This window comes from Haemaphysalis longicornis, unplaced genomic scaffold (genome assembly GCF_048455015.1).
Source record: "Haemaphysalis longicornis isolate Haplotype H1 unplaced genomic scaffold, Haemaphysalis longicornis Haplotype H1 scaffold_3, whole genome shotgun sequence".
In the NCBI taxonomy this organism is placed as follows: Eukaryota; Metazoa; Arthropoda; class Arachnida; order Ixodida; family Ixodidae; genus Haemaphysalis; species Haemaphysalis longicornis.
In genome coordinates, this window is record NW_027526335.1 from 229,312,229 (window position 1) to 229,335,772 (window position 23,544).

Sequence of the window (23,544 nt, forward strand, 5' to 3'; positions counted from 1 at the left end):
TCCGCGAGTAGGTACAGGAAAAACTGTGCGCAGGATGCGGCAGGGAGCCAGAAACCGTGCAACATATTGTAACGGAGTGCAAGGGTATCCGTCCAGTCCTCAGTGAGGAAGACATCCACCTGCCGGAAGCCCTCCGCTTTAATGTTAACGAAAAGGGAATTGAACAGCAGTAGAAGTTAGTAAAAGAAGGTTAGAATTTTAGTGCGACAAGAGAAGAGAACAATATGTGAAGACGTGCGAACATAAAAGTCAGACTTCCGCGAAAATTCCATAAAAGTTCTTTTTGGCGGGAGGTGATTGTACAGAGGCATTACGACTAAGGTCGCTGTGCAACGCCACCCCGTTACAAAGGGGAAGCCGCTAAGCATCATCATCATCATAACCACCTATAGCCCAAAGGAAAGTGCCGAAGATAGGAGACAGGGAGCAGCAAAACTTGCAAAGGGGCACGGGATAGCAATGCAGGCGAGCAAAGAGGTACGCGACGTTGCCCCGGTGACCAATGCTTATCTCAAACATCGGAAAAGAATTAATCCAAAGAAAAAAAGAGGACTGCCTGAGATCACCTACATAAACATGAACAGGGGCAGGTCACGCGAAAAATGTTTAGAGGTTCACAGTGAACTAGAAAAAAAACAGGAATATACCTTTGCAAAACTTTTCTTCAAGATTTAGAAGAGCGGCCAGTAATGCATGAAAATACATGGCAAGGCTGTAACAGTACCGTATGTCGGTATGCTTATTCAACAGGGAACCAGTTAGCACAGAGTAAACGAAAACTGAGAATAACACATTTGGGTTAAGTGAATGATAGCAGGAAGAGAAGTGCGGGGGAGTCGCCTATCTGTGGTCAGGGGATGATAGTAAGAATGAAAACGTGCCAAGCTGCATTAGCAATCGGGCGAGGTGATTATAGTAGGACACATGAATGCCCACATTGAGGACCTGGGCGAATACACAGACCGCAACGGCAAACTCCTACTAGATATGTGTGAAGAATATAATCTCATCGTAGTAGACGGAGGGAATAAATGTGAGGGTCATATTACTTGGGAACGAGGGGAAAAGCAGTCCAGTATAGACTACAGCCTCCTTTTACAAGGAGTGCATGAAAGGTTCCCTCTAATGAAAATAGATAAAATAGGAGCCCACAGCTTAGGATGTCACCATAAACAGATAACTTAGACTTTTGGAAAAATGAGGTCAAAACCCGAAAACAGTGGTTCACGACTTGAAAATTAACGATCAGCAAATGGGTAATATTTCCAGAAGCGTGGAGGCGGAAATGGGGAGACAGCCTAAGAAAGATTGGGAATACAGCGAAGTGGTTGGTTTCATTCCAAGCAAGATAAGAAGCGCAAAAGAACGCAACTACCGCAAAGGATAAAGAAAGACCAGTAAGTGGTAGAACAAGGAAATGAAGGAAGCTATAACATAAAGACACCAAGCATCGACAGAGTACAGGGAGGCCAAGCGATTGGGAATGCAAGCGGAAATAAAATTGAAGTGTTGAAGTGTAATAGGTACCGCCTAAAAAAGCTGCACTTAAACTTGTACAGCAAAAACTTAAACGCGAAAGTGAGCGATGGGTCTCGAATATGCGGGACAAGAATAAAGGCACGGCGAGAACGTTTTGAAACCATGTAAAGGAACTCAGGAAGAAGACCGAAGAAGTGCAACGTCATGTTATAAACGGGGAAGGTCGGGTACAAATAGGGGAAGAGGCGGTACTTAACATTCGCTCAATCATCCAAGGGAAGTTCAGAAGAACGAAGAGAGGGCTGCAGCATTTAGAGAGTGGGGCAACTGAGGTGCGTACCGAAAGAGAGATAAAGTTGGAGAATCTAAACTGCAAAAAAGCCGAAGAAAATGTTCCAGCTAATACGGCAACACGGACGGATGAAATTCCTATACGGTTGGTCAACCTATTGGGTCCAAAAAGCAAGGCACAACTGATTCGAGCAATCAAAAAAGTGATAAAAACGAAGCAATTACCGGAAGATTGTCCTAAGAGGAGGATGAAGCTGATCTATAAAGGTTAAGGAGACAGGGCTGATTACAACTCGTACATGCGTATAACATTTACCTCAGTGGCATACAGGCTGGCAATGAAAGCCATAAAACCAGAACTACAACCGTCGATATAGGGGAGTGGCATACTGGGAGAAGTACAAAATTGATTCATTCGAGGCAGGCGCTTAGAAGATAATTTAGTTTTCCTAACCCAATGCTTAGAGGTTTCAATGGTTCAAAAGTGACAACTATGGATATCATTTTTAAAAATAAAGAGAGCCTACGACAATGTATACACAGAGAACTTCTATGAAACATGAAACCCACTTGAGCAGAAGGGATTAGGCAAGACCTTTATACATCTGAAAATTTACAATGCGAGTTCGGCCAAATTACCTGACAGGACGTAAAGTTCACCTAACTGCTAATTACAAATAGAAGTTTAAAGCAGGGTTGTCCTTAGTCTGCATTGCTGTTCACGTGGCACGTGGCAAGACAGTAAAATACTTTTCAATCTTTGTTATAGCCAGACAGCACAGGAAGTCGAACAACATATTCCGGGACTGGTATATGCAGATTACATAGTAATACTAGCAGATAGAGAACAGTGTCTGCAGCAGCTCACAGATACACTTTGGGGAGAGAACACTGAACTACGGTTGGAGTTTAGCCCAGCAAAGTCGAAAGTTTGGTTTTTAATGACGACGCCCGTAACGAATCGGTATTCGTTAAACAAGCAACAATACCATGGCAAACGAAATAAAAATATTTGGGCATATAGATAAATGCAGGTGAGGCCTATCTAAAAACTCATGAAGAGCATTTGGGAATAAAAGGAAAAAGAAATGCCTCTATCATGAAGCACACAGCACTATGGGGAGATAACAAGAACGTAACATTGTAAATGACATTTGATATAGCATTGTAATGAAAGGAATCTGGAACGGGGAATGGCACTGTCAGTCCCCCTTTTAAATGCAGTAGTATGTATTGTCAAATCAGCGTTGCAATCAGGGCTAGTAGTGAATCCGGGGGCAGTAGGTCGATTGGCATTAGGAACCCACAGTAAAACAACAAATGAGGCAGTCCAGAGAGACATGGGATAGGCAGCCTTTGAAATGAGAGAAGCGCAGAGCAAAATGTGTTTTAAAGAACGACTTAGGAATATTGATGACCAGAGATGGGCGGCCAGAGTGTTACGGTATCTTTACATCAAAATCGTGAACGCAGAGTGGAGGAAAAGACCCAAGGAGTCAAGACAAAGTATATGAATCATGGAAGGGCAGAAGAAACGACCAAGGCAATAAAAATAAAGTGAAAGAATCAGAGACAACGACGTGGAAAAAGAGGATGGACGCGAAGAAGTCAATAGATGCATAGAGAATCGAGAAGCGGGAGATCACGAGGGAAAAGTCCTTGGATAATACCAAAGGGAGTGGATTGCGCTTTGAAGCCCGGGCATGCTGCTTGCGGACAAAAACGCTTACACGCGAGCCGGTACAGGAAGAACTGCGCGCAGGTAGCTGCACGGAGCGAAAAGCCATGCGACGTATAGTAACAGGGTGCAAAGGTATCCTTTCACTCCTCGGTGAGCGAGGCATCCAATTTCCGGAAGCCCTTGACATTAAGGTTAACGGAAAAGTGAATTGGACAGCAGTAGAGGTTAGTAAAAGATGCTGAGAATGTCGATTCGAAAAGAGCAGAGAAGAATCCATGAATCCATACGAACAAAGAAGTCAGGCTAGCACAAAAATTTCAGAAAGGTCTTTTTTTGGCGAGGGGATTGTACATTGGAGTTACGACTAAGGTCGCTCTGCAACGCCACCCCTTTACAAAGGGAAAGCCGCTAAGCATCATCATCATCTTCATCATGACCTGTTCCTATCCCTGCGTTTCGCCGACCTTAAGCATACGAAAAAAAAAAGGCTAGATCTGCACCAGCTCCGCTGATAAAGGAATTGCTCTCGCAGCAGGGCACGCGAGGAGCGAGCTACTGCGTGAAGCCCAGCTCAAGCGACAACGGCCGTGCGGGTGCGGCGGTGTCAGCTTGGCAATGGCAAACACCGGCCACACGTTACTTCGAAATGGGCAGGCCACGCGTCATTCGTAATCCCGAGGATTAGGCAGATTACGATAAACTAGTCCGTGAGCAGGAACGGCAACGAAACGAAATAACACAAACCCTCAATGGATAATCAGAAAGACTGTTATAAACCATTAGGAGTAACACACGGGTAACACCGACCCAACGGTACAGCTTCGCTGGTTAACCATGCTTACGGACTGCGAAATGCAAAATATCAGAAGTTCTTTCACCGAGGAGAACGCGATCACAGCGATCCAGCCGGCAGAGCTACGCTTGTTTTTTTTTTTTAGTTATTATTTATTGTATTATCTTGGTTGTCTTGTTTTTCTTGTCCATTGGTTTTGTCCGTTGTTTTTGTCCGTTGGCCTTGTCCGTTTTCTGTTGGTCAGCCACTTCGGTATTAAATGATGCACTCTGATCTTGGGGTTCTGTAGAATGTCTTTCAACTAGACAAACGTTAAGTTGACCCTCGATACCGGTCGAAGTACTCGGCCCCTCCACTCGCTGAAGCGACTGTGAGACGGCAACGGCAAAGGAAACAGCAGAAGCAGACCGCGCGCTTGGAATGTTCCCGCCTGGAGCACCGGCGGGTGTCGCCTAGCAAACTCCTTGTTCTGTTTGGGTCGGCCGAGATTATTTTGCTCTGTGTCCATGATTGCCAGGCTATGCCCGATACATGTGATTTTAGGAGGTGGGGCACCTCGCGCTCTCGCAATAAAAGGCGATTCGATGGACGTTCAAGGTCTCTATCAGGTTAATTGAAGATTATTGTTGCGTGTGAAGTTGGCTTGCGGTCGGGCTATAAAACACGAAAAGATGAAAGCTCTAAAGCAAAGGGCCTTGGCGCAAATACCCGAAGCACCAATTAGCCCCATTGGCATGACTCAAAAATTCCCCAAAATAAAACAGTTTTGCAGCTTAACCATTCCATTTAGGTGTCGTTTCTGTAATGCGCTAGACCGAAGGCATCTTCCCGAACACTTGCTTCGGGAAGTAAGAAATATCCCATCTTTCGCACTCAAAGCTTTCCTAAAGCGCTTTCCTAAAAAAAGGGACTTATATACAAATCGGCGTATGCTGATTCCTAGTATGATTCTGAAATTCGTTATAAGGGAGTCCGGATGTCGTTTACCTTGCAAGGCGCGCGCTCTCCGCCTATGGAGGCACGCGTTGCTCTTTGATGCCTTTGCGGTCGGGTTCTTTTTCACGTCAGTGGAGGACACACCCCGGGAGAGCTGCGGGCTGTCAGAAGTATGGGAAGCAGTCGGTGGTGGGTAGTGGCGATTGCCTCTTGCTACGAGTTCGCTTCGCACTTTAATGTTCGCACGTGACTGCAATTTCATTTAGAAATATTTAGTATACCGGGGTTTGAATTAACTTTTCGGTAACGACAACAGCATACAGTGACTGAATTGGTGCCCGCTGGCGGGTTTCGTTTGAACGCGTCTAAATTGGGCAGCCCTCATTGGCTGTTCATATTGTTTAACCTAAGGTAAAGTACCGCACAACTGCTTATAAAAATAACTATTTAATCCCAAGACTCAGCAACGTTTTATAAGGAATGTACGGGGGAAAATTAATTACGTGCACGAATGTATCGGCTTGAGATGCTGTAGACATAAACTTACTTATGTTCTCTGTGCGAGCAAAAAACAAATGAGGGACTCAGCTGCCAGTTTGGCTTTATTCGTTGCCTTCCATCCTAGCTATATGAAACCCCCTATCCTTAATATGAAATGGTTAGAGTAACTCCCGTGCAGTGCAGTCGTGATGTTTGAAAAGCATACCCTTATCTAAAAAACGGTTCACTCCGCGTGAACCGTGTTTTGACCCAAGTGATCAGTCTGCCAGAAAAACTGGTTCGAATCTGTCTTAGATGTCTGCATAATTTTAAGTGCAGAGCGCTTTACAGGTTCGCCTTGTGGTCGTAGCTCCCTCGCTGGACCCAAGTTGAGCCACACGGCGTTCCGTCGTAGCGGCTGTCGTCGCGGCGTAACCCTGAGCGGTTTACAGAGTAATAGGCGTTAGAAACTCGCGAACAGCTGGCGCTTGTCATACATCTACCCGTTGTTTAGCGCTAAGAAACCTGCAGGTACATTTGGGGTAATGTATACGTAAAATTCCCCCGCATTTCCCCGAAGGGGAGTATGAGGAAGTGCGAAGCACGGGGTGATGCTATGAGGGGGAGTTTGTTGAAGTTTGGTGGCATTTTGCCCATTAGTTACATTAACACCCCCTCGTGATCACGTTCGGCTTAACACGCCTCGTTTGTCCCTCTGCGGAAATCTTGGTGAATTAACGTGTATGTTCGAGAGGAGGAGCGCACCGCACCGCAGCGCACCGCAGCTGCGAAGCGCCGACCGGAGTGAAGGGAGAGGAGGCGCAGTCACGTGAGAGAATGCAGAACTAGCGGGTTTGTAGTATCACGTGTACACCACGCAGTTATGAAGCCGCTATAACGCCGCTGAGTCGGCAACGCACGCCGCTGACGACGTAGTTTGAATGCGTTAAAGATATAAGGCGCGTTACTAACACTGATATCAACGTCGCGTCCGTGGCTTAGTCGGTAGAGCGTCGCGCTGCGGCCGCAAAGTCCGCAGATCGAAACCTGCCGCCGGATGCTGTTTTTTTTTATATAGTGTAGTGGCCTGGCTGGCGCGCCGAGAGAGGGTGTTGCGAGCTGGAGAGTAGTAAAGGGGCTTTAGGAGAGTAGGCGAGGGGGGAGAGGAGGCGCTATGCGAGCGCTACGATTCAGGCTCGCTTAAGAAGTGCATTCGCACTTATTCCTGGCCAATCTCCCACGTGGGTATGTGCGATGTCAGCGGCCAGGCAGCGCGCGCCCATCTCCCCCCGTTGCTAAGGAAGACGAAAACCGCGCGCACCCGCAGCTGTTGCTATGCGGACGGCGGAAGGTTCGGGGTCGCTTATAAAGTGCATTCGCACTTAAAACCGGTAGCGCCCGCGTTCATTTAGTTAGGAACGCCCGTTCGGCTGATTTTAAGGTTGCAAGCGAAAAAAAGTGGCAGTGCAACGCCAGCACGTGCGGGATGGAAAGCAAGCACAAAAAGAACAAAACTCCCGCTGGCGCAGTTTCAGGCAGGGGGGGCGCAACACTGTGAAGGCGGGAAATGTGAATTGCACTGAGTGGTAGCAGTGAGCGGATAACGGCACTACAGCCCATTATAGCAAATCACTGTCCTGCACTCCGACAGCTTTCACATTCAGTGGAACAGCTTTAATTTTTGGCTGGTCTCTGTGCTAGAAAACAGCGAATTCATCAAACGCGAAGCCTATGTTCGCGGACACGAACATATTTTGGCGTCCACTTTTGGCCACTTTTCTTGATTGTATTTGTGCAGTAGCTATTTTTTAAGAAGTAGACAACCGAGGCGAGCGAGTTTTACTTAATTCGAAATGCATATCCCATTATTGTAATCAACATAGGTTAAGATAAAAGCGCTAAAAATAGACTAGCTAAATATGAAAAAAAGTACCCCACCTTCCCGTGAGGGGAACCCTGTGGAGATGCGACGCATCTTGGGGGTTCACTTGGTGTTTCCGTTAGGTTGATTCTCTAATTGCGTGGAACGTGTGAGGAACGCGTATTATGTATTCTTTATTTAACACGTGGCGTAACGTTAACGATGACGGCCTTGTGGTCGCTGAAGTGTACGAGTAGTCGATGGTGAAGTAACGGGACCACCGTGCAATTTGCAGCGAAGATCAAGTCTATGCCCGTGCCCGAAATCGGAACGCCGGTGCTGGAACGACCGGGGCTATGACGCAACGTGGCGTGGCTATGACGCAACCCAATCCAACACAATCCACTTTAATCCAATCCAGTCCAAATACAAGCCAAGCCAAGCCAAGCCAATTTAATCCAATCCAAGCCAAGCCAAGCCAAGCCAAGCCAACCCAATCGAATCCAATCCAATGCCCCTCGCGAGAGAGTGTTCGCTATCGGAGAGGAGAGGGGGTGAGCGGCGGAGAGCGAAGCTCGCGCGGCGAGGAGAATGGGGGAGGGGTGTGGACGGACAACAACAACGCCGTATGGAGGGACAAGGCGAGTGTATGAGATGCAGTCGCATCTAAAATAGCAAAGGCTTCAACGCATTATTGCCCCATCAGTGCGTAAGGCGATGTATATACGCCAAGCCTTTTGAAAGTCAGCCTCACTAGCTTACACAGATGCGTTGCGGGAAAACATTTTTCCGAGGTCGATACAAGAAGTATGATATCAAAATAGGATGATTCTGGGCATTTTATTACATTAGTATTAGAGTCAGCCTCATTAAGGTACGCTGGAATGATTTGTAAACATTGGGGGATTACGAGCGCAAATTGTAGTCTGGAGTCAGTAGGCCACGTTTCGACCACTCTCGCTGCGTTTACGTGATTTATTCACTACAAAAATCAATTCGAAAATGCTGCCCTTCTGTATGCATCCTCGACGATTGTGGCGTTTCATATGACGTCAGAAAAAAATTTTTCCACCATCTTCCCGCGAGGGGAACCATGGGGTAGATGCGACGCATCGGGGGTTTCCGTTGCGTTATTCAAATCATCGACGATGTCATCGGAGCGCCGGCGGCGGAACGACTGAGCGGAGCGGCGCACTTACCGCGTTTATATGCAGCGGAATGAGAGAGAGCAGCGCATAACAGCGCATGCGCATGTGTTAACCGAGCGCAAGCTGCGCGCTAACGAACAGCTGGCACGGCGACGAGAGTGAGCTGACCGCGCTGACGCACAGATGGCGCTGCGGTGACAGCGACGGAGCGCACAGCTGCCGCGCCGAGGATGCGGACTACGCCGCGACAAGGACGCGGGACAAGGCGAGTTAAAGAGATGCGTCGCATCTAATAGTTTGTCTTCACTTCGCAACAGCACGGCCCGCCGACCCTCCGATAGGGTCAGTCAGCCCACCCTTGAGTCTGCCGGCGGCCGACAGGTCGTCGCAATTCGTTCGTCCCGTGTCACTGTCTCTTCTTCTGGAAGGTGCATTTCATGGCAAGAGGTGGACAAATACCCTCCCCCGTGGGAGGTATGTTCAAGAAGAGCACGGAATTGTAGTAGAGTGGTGGGAAGTATTATAAACAGGGTGGGCAGGGACTAAAACGGGAATATATCAACCAGGGCTGGTCACTCAGGAGGGCTCAATTACAATTGAGGACCCATTGGTGTTTTAGTGCTCTTATAACAAAAATAGAAGACCAAGTAAAAAGATGCACACAGGAAATTAGGAAGGGTTACAAAGGGGATGGGAAAAAATATTGTGAAAGGGTACAACTGTATATGTACAGTAAGGTTTAAGGAACAGAGGAAGAGATATAGTGGTCGCACCCGCTTGAAAATATCTGAGGTTAGGTGGCAAATATAATCGCGTAACGGGGTGCAAGAAATCATATATTACTGAAAATGAGCGATAAACACGACATAAGACCAATAGGGTGAAATAAAGTAGGCAGTAGAAATTATAAAGTGAGTATAAGTTGAAGGAGTGGGAAGCAGTGGAAGTCTAACAAATTTTCGTAAAAAACGAGTTGCAACAACAATCAAGATACCTCAGGTAGGGATATCAGTAACAGAAACAATGTGAAACCGCAACTAAGATAGTTCAGGTTGGAACATCAGTAACAGCAAGATTCAATATGATGTAAAGGGGAGGAAAAATACGGGGAAGGGGGGTCGGGGGAAGTAATCAGTTTCTGAGTTTTACAGAAGGGCTACCAGGACACAAGGGACAGCAGGACAGGGGAAGATGAAGATCGGATCACGGCAGAGAACGAAGACGGCAGATCAAGACAGAAGATCAAGAAGAGTCAACGTTGAGCATGAAATTTCACCATCGAGGAAGCACTTAAACTGCATTTGTGTTTACATATCAAGATCACATGTATGAAGACCGACATGTTGACTCATAACCGAGCTTCCACATAATAGTTTAAAAAATACCACTGATTGCCTCCCGTCCCCTCCCTTGACTCGGTTTCGCGTGATAGATCTCTCTTCTTTCTTCTTTCTTTCTTCTTTTCCTCTCGTAAAAACACTCTTTGACTTCGGTCCAGTTTGTTTATTTCTAATTGGCGTCACCCGTGATACGTATGTGGTACGGGTTGGGCTTTTATTTTATTTTATAGCCCTTTATTTTGTCTGTCTGTCTGTCTCTTCTTCTGTCCCCGTCTAGTGCGCTTTTTATCATGTCAAAGTCGTATCCAACTAGCCCAAATTTCTGCTTTGAATCGTTCGCTCAGTTGAAACTAAGCCATGACACGTTTCTGAATGGAAGAACGTGCCTTTAGTTTGTTAGTTTGTACATGTAGCAAGGTCTCAGTCCAGGTCGCTCCCCACAAGCGCAGCACAACCGCACATGCGACGCTTCGCTGACTGGTACGCTAGTATGAAAATCTGAGGCCAATTGAAGGCGTGAGAAGAGTCAGCGAAGTTAATATACGCGCTAAAAAAATAAAACCAACAGAAACTTCTACCGTACAGCGTACAACTGGGGTTCAGGAATCACTTTTTTACGCTGCGTGAACAAGCACAGCGGTCAGCAGCGCAGCCACACATCTGCGAACGCTTTTTCGTGTAGGTGCAATCGCTAGGCATGAGATATTGTGGGAATGTGGGGGACGCTTACTGCACGAGCGAAAAACGAAGAAATAGTCATCTAAACTGCTTGAAATGATAAAACAAGATAAAAATGTGAACTAGCCATAAAGTATATACTTCATATTTCCAACTTCTGAAGAGCTGGCTCCTGGTCTAGTGGTCTCAAGCGCAAGGTATGATGGTTCGCAAGTCGCAAGTGCGGATCCCCAAGAGTGCATTCTTTCTTCCTTTTATGTTGATTTCTTTGTTTTTGGCCGATGTTTTATATACTGAATTCACAATTTTTCGCGGTAGCGCTCATTGCTGCATGAGCAAATTCGCAGAACACGCGCAGACTGACACTGACGCGTTGACGTGCTGTTGCCATAAAAACCGACTGCTTGCGGGCAGTGGGTGCAGGTCGGAATCAGCCGACCCTTGGCCTGGTGCGAACACGCATTTTACGATACAGGCATGAGCCAGGCAAGCTCCAAAAATTGGGAACGGCGCATCGCATTTGAGCGTCTGCGGGGACGCTGAGGGCGTTCATCCACTGCGTAAGCCTCGGCTCGTTATTGTTACAATACCAAACCGTGCAGGTAGGCTTATCTGAGGCATTTTACAACCGACAACATGACAGAAGCGCGGTATGGCGATTACTGAGATATCGAGAATGCCCATCCAACGATAACGACGATGCAAGCATGTTGTTTCACAGAACGGAAACCGAAACTTGTTTCAACGCTAATCTTTGACATCGTCCAATCACGTAGCTTACGTAATTTACGTCACTGCAGTTTCTTGGTGCGGCGGCAGCAAACCGCGTATGGCAGTTTTTCTCTTCTCAGGCTTCATAAAATAAATACCGCCGTATCGCCCGGATAAACGATGAAAAGTGAGTGTACTTAAGCCAGACCACGCAGCGCAAGCAAAAACTGGAGCTTGACGAAATCACCGCAGTGTCCCTCTAAGGTTGGTTACACTTTTATACACGAGTTTTGATTTGATTTAATGATTCCTCAAAGGTCCCACTGGGACATTACATGAGGGGTAGGCATGACACGGCACTTGAAAAAAGGGTAACAACATGGTTACGGCAACAGACGATGTACAGTAATTATGGCGGCACTTCTATATAAGGGGTGGGTATGATACAGCACTATTAGGGAGGGTTACAACAACGTAGCGACAGCAACAGAATGGGTACACTAGTTATGGCGGCACTTCTTCAATGGCGTGCTTGAAACGAGGTTGGTCAATGATGGTAGCAACTGCAGCAGGTAGGTCATTCCAGTCTCGGGATGTGCGTATGAAAAATGATTGTTGGAATGTATTAGTATGGGCACGTTCCGGATAGACTGCATTGGTGTGACTAGTACGGAAAATACGATGGGCTAGTTGGATGTACTGATTTCTAAGTTGTTGCGAGTGGAAGAATTTGTGGTAAAGACACAGTCGAGCTATTTTGCGGCGAGATTGAAGTGTAGGAAGGTTAAGTTCTGCTTTTAACGCTGAAACGCTTGAATAGTGGGAGTAATCAGACAAAATAAATCGAGCGGCTCGATTTTGGACACATTCGAGGGTGTTGATCGAATAGGTTTGGTAAGGATCGAAGATAGCGTTTGCATATTCTAATTTAGGCCGCACGAAAGTTACGTATTCAAGTAATTTTATTGAGGGAGGGGTTAGGCCAAGATGACGGCGCAGGTAGCCAAGAGCACGGTTAGACGAGTTCGTTATGTGGTTAATGTGACAGGACCAGTTTAAGTCGTGGGATATATGGACACCGAAGTATTTAACCGAGTCAGCAGAACCAATAGCAGTGTTGTTAATAGTATACTTAGGTTGCACAAAATTTCGGTGGCGGTGGAAAGAAACGTGCACAGTTTTCTGGATATTTAAAGACATCAGCCAGTGATTGCACCAATCCTGCACGCGAAATAGGTCTTCTTGTAAGGCGGATATGTCACAGCTACTACTTATAGGGCGATAAATGACGCAGTCGTCAGCGAAAAGACGGAGTGCTTTGCTGTAAGGACATTCTCAATGGCAAAAGTACTTGTGTAAGAAGGCTCTAGGGCCCTTTATAAAATACATCCATAAGACCGCGTGTAACCGTACCCGATACAGTAAGTTCCCTTAAAGTCGGCTTCAGAACTTTGCACAAATGAATCTGGCAGACAGTTTTTATGCAAATATGACCATATTTATTCAAACCGTTTTTTATAAGAATAGTTTTAGCAAACAGTTTGTATATGAACAGTTTTTATGCAAACACTGGTTCGCAAATATGAAGGCCCTGGGGCTTTTTATCCGCACCATTGTTTTATGCCGTCAAATCGACACAGAAAAGGCGTTACAGCCTGACAGCAGGATTTCCCCGTTGAGTAAGCATTTAAATGAAAACAGCTATGAGCCGCCACGTTAGCCACGTCCTCACCAACGTTTCCGATGCGCTCACGTGATCGACACAACTGCGGCGGCGCGTATTAGTTCAGGCAAACTTTGCGCAAAGCCACTCTAAAATTTAATGAACGATGAGCTTATGGTTTCAGGCAGACCCTTATGTTCATATCAAAATCTAGAGGTCAGGTATTTCATCGACTGTTGTGCATGATTCGTCGGAATACGTGGGCCTGTACAGTAATATTTGTGAAGGAAAAACTTTAATTCTTCAAAATGCAGTACGTGTGATCAAACTACAGAATATTTTGATTCTTTTAAATGTCCTGAGAAAGTTTGTACATGTGTAATTACCCGAAGCATAAAACTTCATATTTCTCAAGAAAGGCCCCGCGCTGTCGTATATTGTAGGTTTGCCACTAGTCTACAGGTTGTTGTGTTTTTTTTTTGCCTAACGAACAGTTTTTGTAGTATGCGCTGTTTACCCATTAAAAGAAGATAGTAATTTAGATTTGATTAGATTTTATTATGCCGCGTGCCATATTACATTTCTTACATTTTTTAGTATTGTAATCAATATATTTGCAATATTTCGTATAATTTTAATCTTATCCCGATCGCAAATTGATTTGCTAGTTTGCTCAGTGCTCCAATTACTTTCATCAACCTTCCTTTTCACAAATACGGTTCCCTCATTTTTAATACAGAAGCTCTGTTGCCCAATGGTATGTCAACGACTTTGCATCCCACATGACTGGCATTCTAAAATTAGTTCCCCTTGCTTCATCCGTGTTAACCGTGTGGACGTTCTCAGCCTCTTAAAATACACGCTGTATTTGTCCCTGTTGTGGGTTTTGATGTTCGTGCGATGAGACCATTTTGTCCACAACTTCGATATTTTTTTTATTTTGCGCTGCATCTGAATTTCGTCTGATTGTGTCGTCCTCCGCAATAATACCATGCTAGTGTAGCTGTTAGCCTCCTGTCTACAGTTCCAAGTTCGCGTTGGTGGCTTTGATCCGTTGTAACTGGTTTCCTTTGTTTCCTCATTATGTGGTGTAGCACACGACCTCGGTGCTACGCACTTGCCGCTGCTAATTTGTGAATCGTGCTCTTTTCGTTTGTACGTTCATACACAGCCAATGTGTCCTTGGTGGCAAATTCCAAACTCCACGCCACATGGTAAGCCGCCTAAAACGCAAAGCTTCGCTACTGCGAGAGACGCTGATTAAATCGCTCTTCGCGCCATCCACAAAAATCTTTCGTGCAACGTCCCGTCGAGCAGCGTCTTGAATTCGCACGTAGTAGAAAAGTAGTAGCAGTAAGTGATTCGAGGTAAAGAAAGACGAAGAGATTCGGAACGCGAATATTATTGAACTCATTTTGCAGTACACGTGCACAAAACCCAGTTCGGGGAAACGGGAGGGAGGGGGGAGCGAAAGGGGAAAAAGGAAAAAAGAAAGAGAAGGAAAGCTTAGCTATCGCTATTCGCCCGCACTTGCAAGACCCCGGAGCATACCCGCATAGTACGTGGCCGACTCCCTGCCCTCTTGCTCCCGCCCGTCAAAACAGAACCTGTCGCAGTAGGTAAGGCCATCCGTCCTGAACTGGAGGCCCAGTGTGAAGATGAGGTCGTCGGGCTTCCTTTTTGGCTTCTATGGCAACGTCCTCAGGCCGCCACACTGGGTCCCTGTGTGAATAATAGTGAGCAGTGGGAGACCGTACTGCGCAGCTCCGACCCGGAGGTTCAATTCTCGGCCGTCTAACTGGCCTGAAACGCTGCCACAGCCAAGAGGCTTCTGGCCGACGCCTACGAGCTCCAGTTGGAAACTAAACAAAGTTTTATTCGCTCTTCTCCGGATTGACTAAGACATTCAGCACAATATCGTTGACAAAACAATGTCCCGTTGCATGGCGTCACGGACTTCGTTCGCCGACAGCCTGCCCTTTTCGCGAAGCGGTGCATTAAAGACGGCACATTTCCGAATCGAGACGTGGCACCCTACCTTTCATTGGCGTACACGACTCCTCGGCGTCTTGAGAATAATAGGCGCAGAGGAGCCGCCTGGAACGACCGGCGCATTCCGCCAGGAAACCAGCACCACCAGCAGAAGCCGCTTGAAAGACCACGAGAAAGGCAAATAAAACTTCGCTTTGAAAACGCAAATGGTTTCTGACGGCGAGTATACGTACGATGTTTCACTGCAGCTGAGTCATTCTCTTGTGATTGTTCTTTTCCAGGTGACCAAGGAACAGCGGCTGCGGCCACGTAAGCTCGGTGGCGGCTCCACTCCGCTGCAGTCTTCGTTCCGGAGTCCCGAGCCGAGCAGCAGCCGCCAACTGTTCCCGAGGAGGACGCAGTCGCTTCCAGGCTCCAAGACGAGCCGACTTCGGCTCGCCGCGGCCGTGACCCGGGAGCCTCCGCAACACTCGGATCTCGAAGAGAACACCATTGTGGTCACCAGGGGCCGCCACTCGCAGCAGCGACACTCGCCTCTCGTCGCCGTCGCCGGCACCCGGCTGCGATACGTGCCGGCCAGGAACACGCACACGGTAGGGCTGTCCAGTGGCACCCTTCTCCCGATTACAGATCATAACTGCTGCCAGTGACACCGCAAGTGATAAGAAAGTCCCCGAATCCTTGAATGCTTCAAAGCCTTCTGCAAAGGCGTTATGGCCCTCGTAGGAGAGCATATAGAAGGCAGCAGAAACAGCCAGCGGCTGCACCATTGCAAAAAGGATTATGCAAAAACTTTTAACCAGATTTTACCGTCGATTACTTAACTTCATTTGAACCACGTTTAATGTTAGTTCTAACGAAGTTTTGCCTTCTAAAATGCAGGGCGCGTTTTTTCCCCTTAAATCGAAGATTAATACCGGCGTGTTTATGTTGAGGCGATTATTCCCGGCGTAAAAGGTTGCCCCAATACACGTCGTACTGATGGTCAACCAGCTCCAGTAACCCGAAGTATCTGCGACGTGTGGCAATGGAGGGGCAAGTCTGGCCCAGTGTCGCTTCTTGAATCTCGGGTCATGCGCTGGCATAAACAGGAGCCCATAACACGAGGTAAGGTGTAGTGACCATACGGTGGTCACTACACCTTACCCTTCCGATCACTTTCACATCCTGCACGACGCCAGGGTTATCGCATAATATGAGGTCTATTTCATTTTTGTGCTCCCCATTCGGGCTCCTCCAGGTCCACTTCCGACTCTCCCGCTTACAGAAGAAGGTATTCATTAGGCGTAAGTTATTCCGTTCTGCAAACTCAACTAGTAGGTCCCCCCTGCTATTTCTACAGCCCAGACCATAGTTCCCAACTGCCTTGTCTCCAGCCTGATTCTTGCCTACTTTAGCATTGAAGTCCCCCATAACTACGGTATACTGTGTTTTTACTTCAGCCATTGCCGATTCTACATCTTCATAGAGGCGTTACACTACTTGGTCGTCGTGGCTGGATGTGGGCGCGTAGCCCTGCACCACCTTGAGCTTGTACCTCTTATTGAGCCTAATTACAAGACCTGCTGCCCTTTCGTTAATGCTATAGTATTCGTCTATGTTGCCAGCTATGCTTTTATTGACTTGAAATCCCACTCCCAGTTCTCTTCTGTCCTCTAGACCACGGTGACATAGGACGTGTCCATTTTTCAGCACCGTAAAGGCTCCGCCTGCCCTCCTAACCTCGCTAAGCCCTATTACATCCCATTTAATGCCCTCTAATTCCTCGAACAACACCTCGAGACTTGCTTCGCTCGATAAGGTTCGCGCGTTAAACGTTGCCAGGTTCAGATTCCATTGGCGGCCTGTCCGGATCCAGGGATTCTTAGCACCCTCTGCTGCGTCACAGGTCTGACCGCCGCCGTGGTCAGTTGCTTCGCAGCCGCTGGGGACTGAGGGCCGAGGGTTAATTGTCGTATTCATGGGAGGTTGTGGCCGTTACTACACCAGGGTGGGCAATCCTGCTCTGGTGAGGGAGTGCATTACCGGCAAAGGTCGCCGGGGTCAGGCCGCACCCCAAGCCCCTTTGTGCAATTCCATCAATACGTGGATTTTTTTTTGATAAAATCTGGTGGGAATTGTCCGGCACCGAGATTCGAACCACGGTCCTTCTGCACGCGAGGCGGGTGTTCTACCTCTACGCCATCGCTGCATCGTCAAAACAATAAAACAGTTTAAAACAATCGATTTTTGTGAAGATGACTTCAATAGCGCCATGGTAGGGTTCTGAACGCAAATCTTCTTCAACAAGGGATGAAAATACATTTAAAGGAGTCCTGCTAGTAATCCTGGCTGCTAGGCTTTTCCATTCCGTTATTGTTAATGGGAAGAATGAGTATTCGCAACATTCCATGCGGATTGAGTATGTTGATGTATTTCGAGGTCCTGTTCCCGCGCTGGTTTTGATTGTTTGACTGTAATGTATTTCGAGGCGTTGATGTTGGTTTGGTGGTGGCGTAGCTGATGCATGAATCGTTGGCGTGCTAGTCTTTCTCGTTTTTGTAGCGTTAGCGTGTCTGCTTTTTGCATTATTTCGGTTGGTGAGTCTGTTTTTCTACACTTGTTAAAAATAAATCACCCGGCTTTTCTTTGACTCCCGTCTGGCTTCGCCATCGTTTTTTTTTTGTGCACGGGATCCATATTCAAGAATGGATCTTTCCTACGTGTAGTAGGCTAACAGCTTAATTTCAGAAGAGGCAAGCGGGACGCATCGTCCCAGAAAAAATAGTCGTTTCAACGCGGTTCATGCAACGTTATAAACGTTGGCATCCCATCCGAGATCGCTGGTAAAGGTGAGGCCATGATATTTGTGATGACTTGCTCTAGGAAGTGCGGTGCTATTAATGGTGTATGAGAACTCCGAACATTCCATTTTTCTTGTTACCGTCATTAAGCCTCATTTCTTTACATTCAGTAACATTTGCCAATCAGAACACCACTATGATACTATTTCTAGGGATTTTTTAGGGCAAGATGACCTTCTGTAGAGTATTTTATGGTATCTTGAAAGCATGATCGCAGTAGCGCGATTGCTTTCCTTATAATGCTTGTAGGGAGCAGACTCAGTTGGTATGGCTGATGCGGCTTCCTACATTTCTTTGGAGAACGCAGGCCCGGTCAGAAGTGGGAGCGGCGAAGACGAGCTACCGCCCAGCTGCACAGTCGTGTTCGATCTTGAAGTTTTTTTCCTTTGCATCACACTGGCTACACCCTTGATCAGCGCCTCACAAACGCCTTTTTTTCGTTGCACAAGCAACAGAACTACTTTTTGGACGTGCATCCAAACTCATCACAGCCCACTGAAATTTTCCGGCGTGGTTTTACTGAGCTTTTAGTTTGCACCTTCACGGAAATACTGCTTTGAAGTCGCTTATTCGGGACCTCATTTCTCCAGTAACGGCCTCCCGCCTTCGTGCTTTCTTTTTGTTCTTATATATTGTTGAATCTCGCATGAGCAGCTCATGGTGTACACCAGCCTAAAAACACCGGTCCCGCTGCTGAGTTCTGATCGTGAGTTGCGCCTGCTTGCGGATAACCGACGTCACGTCAACTTCGCACGACTGCATGCTGTTTGTGTTGTCTTCGTGAGCAAGAACATACGTGGTTAGTTTCTGTTTTTCGCTCTGCCGACTTGAATCCAGCCACCCTATTCTCGCTCACGCAAAATTTCCGCGAATATGATGTATTGTTTTCGATGGCAACGGTTCGCCACTAGAAAGTTCTTTGCAAACACGCCCCAACCCAAAACGCACCCCATCGAGCTGCTTTATCCTTAGTGTTAGACAAGGAGGTTGTATAGAACTTCTGGAGTGGAGATGGTGCTCGAAAACTGACGCCGACGGCCGCCATCTTGCCGTGGGTAGAAAACTCGTTCCGCGGTAACAGACGCATTGCATTCGTCGCATAATGTACTTGTTTTTGCGGCGGGTTACGTTATATTTTTGCTTCCGTTATTTTTTTGTTTTCTTTTGTTTTGTTTTGCAAGTTGATTCTCTCATGCGGCTACCTTCAAGCGCACCGAGCTTTTCTTGCGCGCGTTAATTTCGCCGCATGTGGTTTCGGTTATGCTCCCCTCTCCGTGTTTCTAGTTAAGCGCTTCGCAAGTCGCCCGTGCGTGCGCCGGGGGCGCACACATCTGGTAATTATTTACATTCTTGGGCGCTAACTAAAATAAACAGTAGACACAATGACATTTTTTTCTGCCCCATGTGTCGTTCTTCCGAGTTCTCTCTTGCCAAAGAGCAGAACTCGTGTTCGTTCGATCCTCGTTCGCGGATGGATGCTCCAACGGTGTAGAAAGCAGAAATGGTCTGCTCGTGCGTCGCGTTCGGCTGCGCTAATCGCGCGAAGAAGGCGTCGGGGATCACCTTTCATCTGTAAGTACTGAGGGTATCTGTTTGTTTTGGGTTTCGAGGGCATTACTAGTAATATAACTTTATAAATGCACATTTGCCCGCCGTTTGTGCGTGATGTAAAGGGAAAGTTTGTCGTAGCACCTGCCGTCCGCTTACTGAGCATACCGCACGCGCTTGTTTACGCAGGTATGCGAATGTTTTCGCTCGTAGTTGTGGTGGTCCTGTAGTCGCTTGGCTGCGCGAAATCACATGTTTGTAAATATGTGGGGCGCAAATTGTTTTTCCGCACTAATTTAAATGCAGAGTATTGCTAAGGCAGTTAGCGTCAAAAACCAAGGCACTCTTGTTTAATATATTTCCTTTACATCCGGCCATACGTGAATACACTGACGTTTCTCGTTAGCGCTGTTTCGTAGAAGTTTTTGATGCACCGCAATGCTCTTTCGCGTTCTTCGTCCACATGATTTTCTTATCAATAGCACGCTGCTCGCGTCCGAACTTGCGCGGTCAACGAGGTTGTGAATGTGATTGAGTAACCTCCTGCGAGTAGTTTTCTTATCAATAGCACGCTACTATCGTGCCAACGTGCGCGGATAATGCATGCATCCAATTAAGTAAACATCTGGATTTGAAAAATAAAGTCAATGCGAGTCCCATGCCTTCTGTAAAGTGCACGCGGAACAAAAAAAAACCTGCTTTAATGTGCTTCAGTGTGTGCCAAATCCATTTCGCAAAATACGATTGAAAAGCTGGAAATAGACCCGCCGCGTTTACTCAGTGGCTAATGCACTGTGCTGCTCATCCCTAGAACGCAGGTTCGATTCCCTGCCGCGGCAGCCGCTTTTCTGGTGAAGGCGAAAAGCGAAAACTACTGTGTGAACGAGATTTCGGGGCACGTTAAATATTCCCCAGGAGTTCAAAATGAATCTGGAGCCCTCCACTACGGCGCGCCTCATCGCCTGCGTTGCGCCAGCGCGTTAAACCCCACAATGAATCAATCAATCAACCAATCAATCAATCAAAAGCTCGTCCTTAATTTGGTCTTCGGCAAGGGCAAAACTGGGCATGTTGTTTAAACCAGAAAACGTGCATTTGCACTACATATAAAGATTTCAATATCCTGATGGATATGATTCTTGCAGTATACTGCTTAAAAACCATTCGAACCGCTACTGCATTATTATTTATTAATCATTAATGAATAAGCATTCATTAATCCTAGCCACGCCGCTAAAGGAAACAAGCGTCAAATAATCGCGCTTTCGCGTGTCCCGCACTTCCAGCGTGAAATCACGGCTAATAGTAACCTTATAACGCGGAATCTCTTGCCATGGCGCGCAACATGAGGTAATTTTAATGTTAAGGGGCCGGTCTATAGCCTTAGCTATACCGAATAAACGTTTATTGAAATAAAATCAGGGGTGGTGCCTCTAGCATAGCGCTGCGCGTTTTCCCGCATCGACAGCTCTGTTGACCACCGTAAGATATACACAGGCGAACTCGCTGCTTGAACCATATCTTACGTCAAAACCTTACGCGTAAGGCAAAATTCAGTCTGCCCTCAGATATCGTAATCGGTATACTAGCTTACCATCGTTTTCTCCCTTGTAAAGCAAAAAAAAAACGCGACCGCACTTCAGCGTCCCTGCCGGCGCAGCGCCTTTTCTACCCACGGCAATATGGCCGCCGACCGGTTCGCCCGGCTTCACCTCCCCGCGTTGCCCGCTATGGGCGGCCTCCACTCCAGAAGTTTTATACAACCTCCTTGGTGTTAGATGAGTACTTCCATATTCAACTAGAGGGTAAACAGCCACCTATGTGGACCTTTCATTTCTGAGGCTGAATGAATGTCTTGCTGCTCGGCTGAATTACACTAAACGTATTATCTACATATGTATCATTAGGCACGTGACTGATGTCGCGAGTACACTCCTCGAGTCATTTTTTAGAGGCCTTCTGCAGACTCAGAAGGGAGAATTCCATCTTCAAATTTATCAAATGATTAAAATATTCCTAATGCACTCGTATCCGTTCAGTAACCCAACCAAGCTTTGAAATGTCTCATATCGACCGATTGTAAAGAATTTCGAACATAATCTTCATTTTAATGCCAAGGCATAAGTTAACTGGGTAGGTCCAAGATGGGTTAATAAGCAACTCGTGCTGCTGCGAGTGCTATAGTTGTATTCACAACACTGCGCTCTACCAGTGTACTAGAACTTGCTTTTGCGCATCAGGTTCCCTTTTATCTAGCTTTGCAGTATAACTGATCCATGTCGTATCTCAATGTATCTGTCGTGCTCCTTTTTATGTTATCAGTTTTTGTGTGCTCAATTGCTTTCTCTTTTTCTGTGCTGTGTCAGATGCACCAGAACATTAATCACAGCCCCTGTTATTTATTACTTATGAAACATGTACTTGGATTTCCCTCTGTCCCTCTTCAAGCAGAAAAAAATCTCTTAGTTGTGAAATTTTGGATACCCCAGTTGACGTGTTTAAAACTTCTAATACATATATTTCATTGCTCTCGCGAAAACAAACTGAGTGTTGCGCTTTCTCAGGCCGCAGCTATGCGGCTTTTTCTCTTTCCTACATTTCTCATGGAATAGAAAACAACAAATATTTCGTTTTATTCGGAGTTTGCTGCAGCGAACTAGCGCCCAAGCTATACGGCGCTTTATGGTGGAGGGTTAATTCAGAGTTGGCGATGCCTGTTGCCACCAGAAGTTCACGTGAATGGGCGTTCTCGTAATCCTGCAAGCGGGCAGCAGTTCATCACTGCCAGCCGCCATCAACGGGGTGTAGTGGCAGCAAGGTGAATGAGAGCTGCGATCCCGTGAGATGTGGTGCAGCACCGGTTCCGTTGCAGGTCCGGCTGAACCGTTTCAAGGTGCGGCTCACAGCGCGTCCGGACCCTTCGGCCGAGCCTCCGCTGGGCGAAGAAGAGCTCATGCTCTCCTCGCTGGTGGAGACGGCGAGCAGCGAGGACGTGGACCCGCTGGTATCCATAGACCCGGCGCGTGTGCGCTACGAGCAGACCACGCTGACCAGCCTGGTCACGCTGCACGCGGCCCAGGGCAAGTCCGTGGTGCGCACGCTCACCATCACCACGTCGGTGCCCCGCACGCTCGAGCCTTCGGAGCTGGTCTCCAACGGCATCCTCGAGGCCTCCGCCGCCGACGCCCAGCTGCTCACCGCGGGGCTGCCGCCGCCGGACAACAGCGGGGAGGAGCAGCAGACGCCGCCCCTCGTGGTCTCCAGGTCGGGCACGGGCCGGGCTCTCCAGTCGGTCCTTTGTTCGCTTCTCAAAACATCCTGATAGGGACTCGTCTTTGTGAACTGGCATTCCTCCAACAGCCCTTAGAAACTGCCTACTTGACCGTGGCAGAAAATGCCCCCAACGTTCAGAAGATCAGCTATTGTTTCTGTTCTCTTGAAAGCATAGGTGACACGTAATAGCAAAGTTTACGATTTTATTTCGTGGTGGTATAATTGTTCCTTAAAACTAAATATCTAGTATGCGGCTGGTATACAGGTTAGAGAGCAAGCGGTGCTCACCACAGACATTGAAGAGGGTCCGTCGCCTTCTCATATCACCGAAAGTTTATATTACAGCGAACCAACAATGTAAGAACTTGACACAGGCGGACGTGTCGTCACAGGAAAAAAGTTATAGTGACAGACTTAATGAAGGCGGGTTATGCGCAGGCCAGTGCAATAATTTATATAGGCTTCGATTAGACGCTTTCACTGCGCCAACCTCAGGCTCTCGTGCGAAAGCAACATGCATACTCACTAAAAAAAAGCATTCTCTAATACCCTACCTTGTGTAAGTGCGCTTGGGGTGTCTTTGCAGGTTGTTCCTCAGTTCCCTTCTGCAGGCTTCTGGCTACGCTCGGTATCTGCTTATGGCTTAGTTTCTACACTTGAAACGCCGTCTTTACGATTCAATTTTTCAATTTCCGAAGTTAAGAATTCGTTCTTTATGGGGACTTCCTCGGTTGTTCCCTCCTGGTTTGTCCATTTCTATTACAATGAACCTTCCCCACACTTCTGACAGAAGGATTTAATCAATACAGGACTGGCTCTTCCCTCGT

General features: G+C 47.2%; 1 protein-coding gene across 1 annotated transcript in view; it reads left to right on the plus strand.

The window, feature by feature from the left end:
* The window catches only part of LOC144176031 (uncharacterized), a 239,167-nt gene that overhangs the window by 204,504 nt on the left and 11,119 nt on the right, over nt 1–23,544 (plus strand). Inside the window, exons 5-6 of the mRNA XM_077705137.1 lie at nt 15,335–15,646; nt 22,317–22,708. Coding sequence (XP_077561263.1) covers nt 15,335–15,646; nt 22,317–22,708 — 704 coding nt within the window. The remainder of the gene's footprint in view (nt 1–15,334; nt 15,647–22,316; nt 22,709–23,544) is intronic.